This window comes from Nothobranchius furzeri, chromosome 8, assembly GCF_043380555.1.
Source record: "Nothobranchius furzeri strain GRZ-AD chromosome 8, NfurGRZ-RIMD1, whole genome shotgun sequence".
Taxonomy (NCBI): Eukaryota; Metazoa; Chordata; class Actinopteri; order Cyprinodontiformes; family Nothobranchiidae; genus Nothobranchius; species Nothobranchius furzeri.
The window spans coordinates 78266136-78268608 of NC_091748.1; the positions used below are offsets into that span (position 1 = coordinate 78266136).

The 2473-nt window shown below is 44.5% G+C and overlaps 1 protein-coding gene across 1 annotated transcript in view; it reads right to left on the minus strand.

Moving 5' to 3' along the window:
• Nucleotides 1-2210, minus strand: part of dph5 (diphthamide biosynthesis 5) — a 23786-nt gene extending 21576 nt beyond the window's left edge. Inside the window, exon 1 of the mRNA XM_070554365.1 lies at nucleotides 1935-2210. Within this exon, the coding sequence (XP_070410466.1) occupies nucleotides 1935-2069 (135 nt within the window). The 5' untranslated portion in view covers nucleotides 2070-2210. The remainder of the gene's footprint in view (nucleotides 1-1934) is intronic.
• Between the last annotated feature and the right edge of the window lie 263 nt (nucleotides 2211-2473).

Below are 2473 nucleotides of genomic sequence, written 5' to 3' on the forward strand. Positions count from 1 at the left end.
TCCCGCGGAGAAGAAAGGCTGAAAGTGTCTTGCACAGCCTTCAGGTACAGCTGCTAATACAGTAGCAGGTGCAGCTTCATGTTTTTGCAATAAAATGTTATGTTGTAATGGAATTCATGCATTAGTTTTTGTTTGCTTTGAACCCAGAGCAGACGTCACACGCCAGACGACATCAACACTGCATACTCTAGTATTTGTTCATTTATCGCGAGTAATATCGACATCGCAATATTAAGCACTGTTATCGAATATCGCAGGTTTTCCTAATATCGTGCAGCCCTAATTTGATCAGATGATTAGTTTAGCATAACGTGTTAAAAAGCTGTTTCTGTGGGAGAGCCCGGACCAACAGATCCTGTCTCCGTGCTCAGTGGGGGACAAGGTAGACATGCGGCTAAACAAGCCTCCGTCATTGCCTCTTCACAGGAGCAGATTGTTAGCAGAAGGTGAAGAAAGGCTTTGCTACTCTGAGCTAAAACAAGAATCTCAACTTGATTTAGAATCAGGTGTGTCTGAGCAGGGACACGTAGAAAACATGCAGCCACTGTGGCCTTCTAGGACCAGGTTTGCTCCCCCGGTTATACAGTACAGCGGGTGGTCTTATTTCTTCTAATGCTCAATGTGAGTATGTTTAGGTACTTTATACTCTAATTTATTAAATAACTGCGGGATTATTTTCTTCCAAAAAGTGCGCCAGGTTGTTGCTTTTGAATCTAAAATGTCCAAAATTACTGGTGCTTTTCATTTGCAGCAAGTCACCCCCTACCAGAGTCGTACTCCACTCCCACTTCCTGTTTGAAAAATGCAACAAATGCTGTTGCCTAGCAGACCGAGAGGGCGGAGCCGCTAACAAACACACACACACACAGGCTCACAATAACATTGTGACATCATATGGTACCAGCTAATGTTCTTGGGTACCTCTTAGCCAATAGCGATGGCAGATTTAAATTCAAATGCAGAGCAGAGTTTTTACCTGACAACGGCACAACACTGACAGTTTTAGGCAGAAAATTAAAATTTTAACTAAAATGCACTAAAGAGCAAAACTATTGACTACACGTGTCTGCAGCACGATTAGACACACATTTATATAGTTTATCAGATGATTTGGGGGTGACTTGCTCTTTAACTTGCTGGGGAGTGTGTGTGTGTGTGTGTGTTAGCGGACGCTTTCCACGATCCGGAGTAGCCGAGCGTGTGTGTGCGTGGGGGTGGTCTCACCCTTTTCGCCTTTGACCCGTCTTCCTGTCCGTATACAGGTGGATTTCAACCACTCGCATACAGGTTTTAATAGTTATTTTTACTTAGTTTAGATTTCAGATTTTTAAATCTATTTTATAATTGCTCATTATATTTTCACGTAACTTTGTTATGGAAAAAATGCCAAAAGGAAACACCGGCCCCCGGGCGTCTTCACTTTACTGAACTTGGCCCTCTTTGCAAAAGGTTTGGACACCCCTGATGTAGGACAAAGTCCTCGCGGGCTTCAGATAATTGTTTAACAGTGGGTATTGTAGTGACCTCTGACCTTTACACGTTATACATATTTAGTGATCCCTAAGACCAGAAACATCCCAAAAGAGCAGCAGTGCAACGACCCAAACATCCGGAAGGATCACGGTTAAGACCATTAAGGCCACTCCATGTCTAATTCTGCCAGCTTTATGCTCAAAAACTAGACATCTGAACCTGAACATAGGCCCACAACTTAAAATGTCTTCATCTACATCAGCAGCCGGACAGAACTCCATCAATCTGGCAATGCAGCCGAGGTAAAAACAAAAAACAAAACAGTCACTGAGGGCCATAAATGGCCCGCGGGCCGCACATTGGGTGAAGTGCCAAAACCCCAGCAGCTACCTTCAGCGTCGTTAGAGGTTTCAGTGAGCTGGTAGATGAAGAAGTAAAGTTTGAATCTGCTCAAAACTCACCAGCGCTTCCTTTCCCACCGTGAGGATGGAGGTATAGGCCTCCAAGTACACCCGAGAGCAGCGCTTCACCGCCTGCAGACCCTTCACCGTAATGTCGGTGGCGTCTCCGAGCCCCAGACCGACCAGATAAAGCATCCTGTCGGCCTCTGTGTTGCTGCTGCGCCGCTAAAACTTCACCACGTGAAGAACAAAAGACTTAAAACGAATGTTTTCTCCGATTCACGTGTGGTTTCCCTGCACCGACTAGAATACGGCTTGCCGTCAAATGTTTACTTTTACGACAGCTAGGGCCGCGGTACGGTTTCTCTGACGTCGGGCCGATCTCCGTTAGCAAAACATCTTTTTAACATTTTTAAGAATTGTCGGCTGGACAGAGTGCCAATAAAACCACCCCTCACGTTTTTTGTTAACGGTTGTTTGTGTCTTTGATTCGGCCAAAGTTTTTTTTTCCAAACAGACCTTTTAACTCATGGTAGTTGTACGTTTAACAATAGATCTGCTTTTGATTTACTGGCCACACTCAAAACACAAAGATTTGT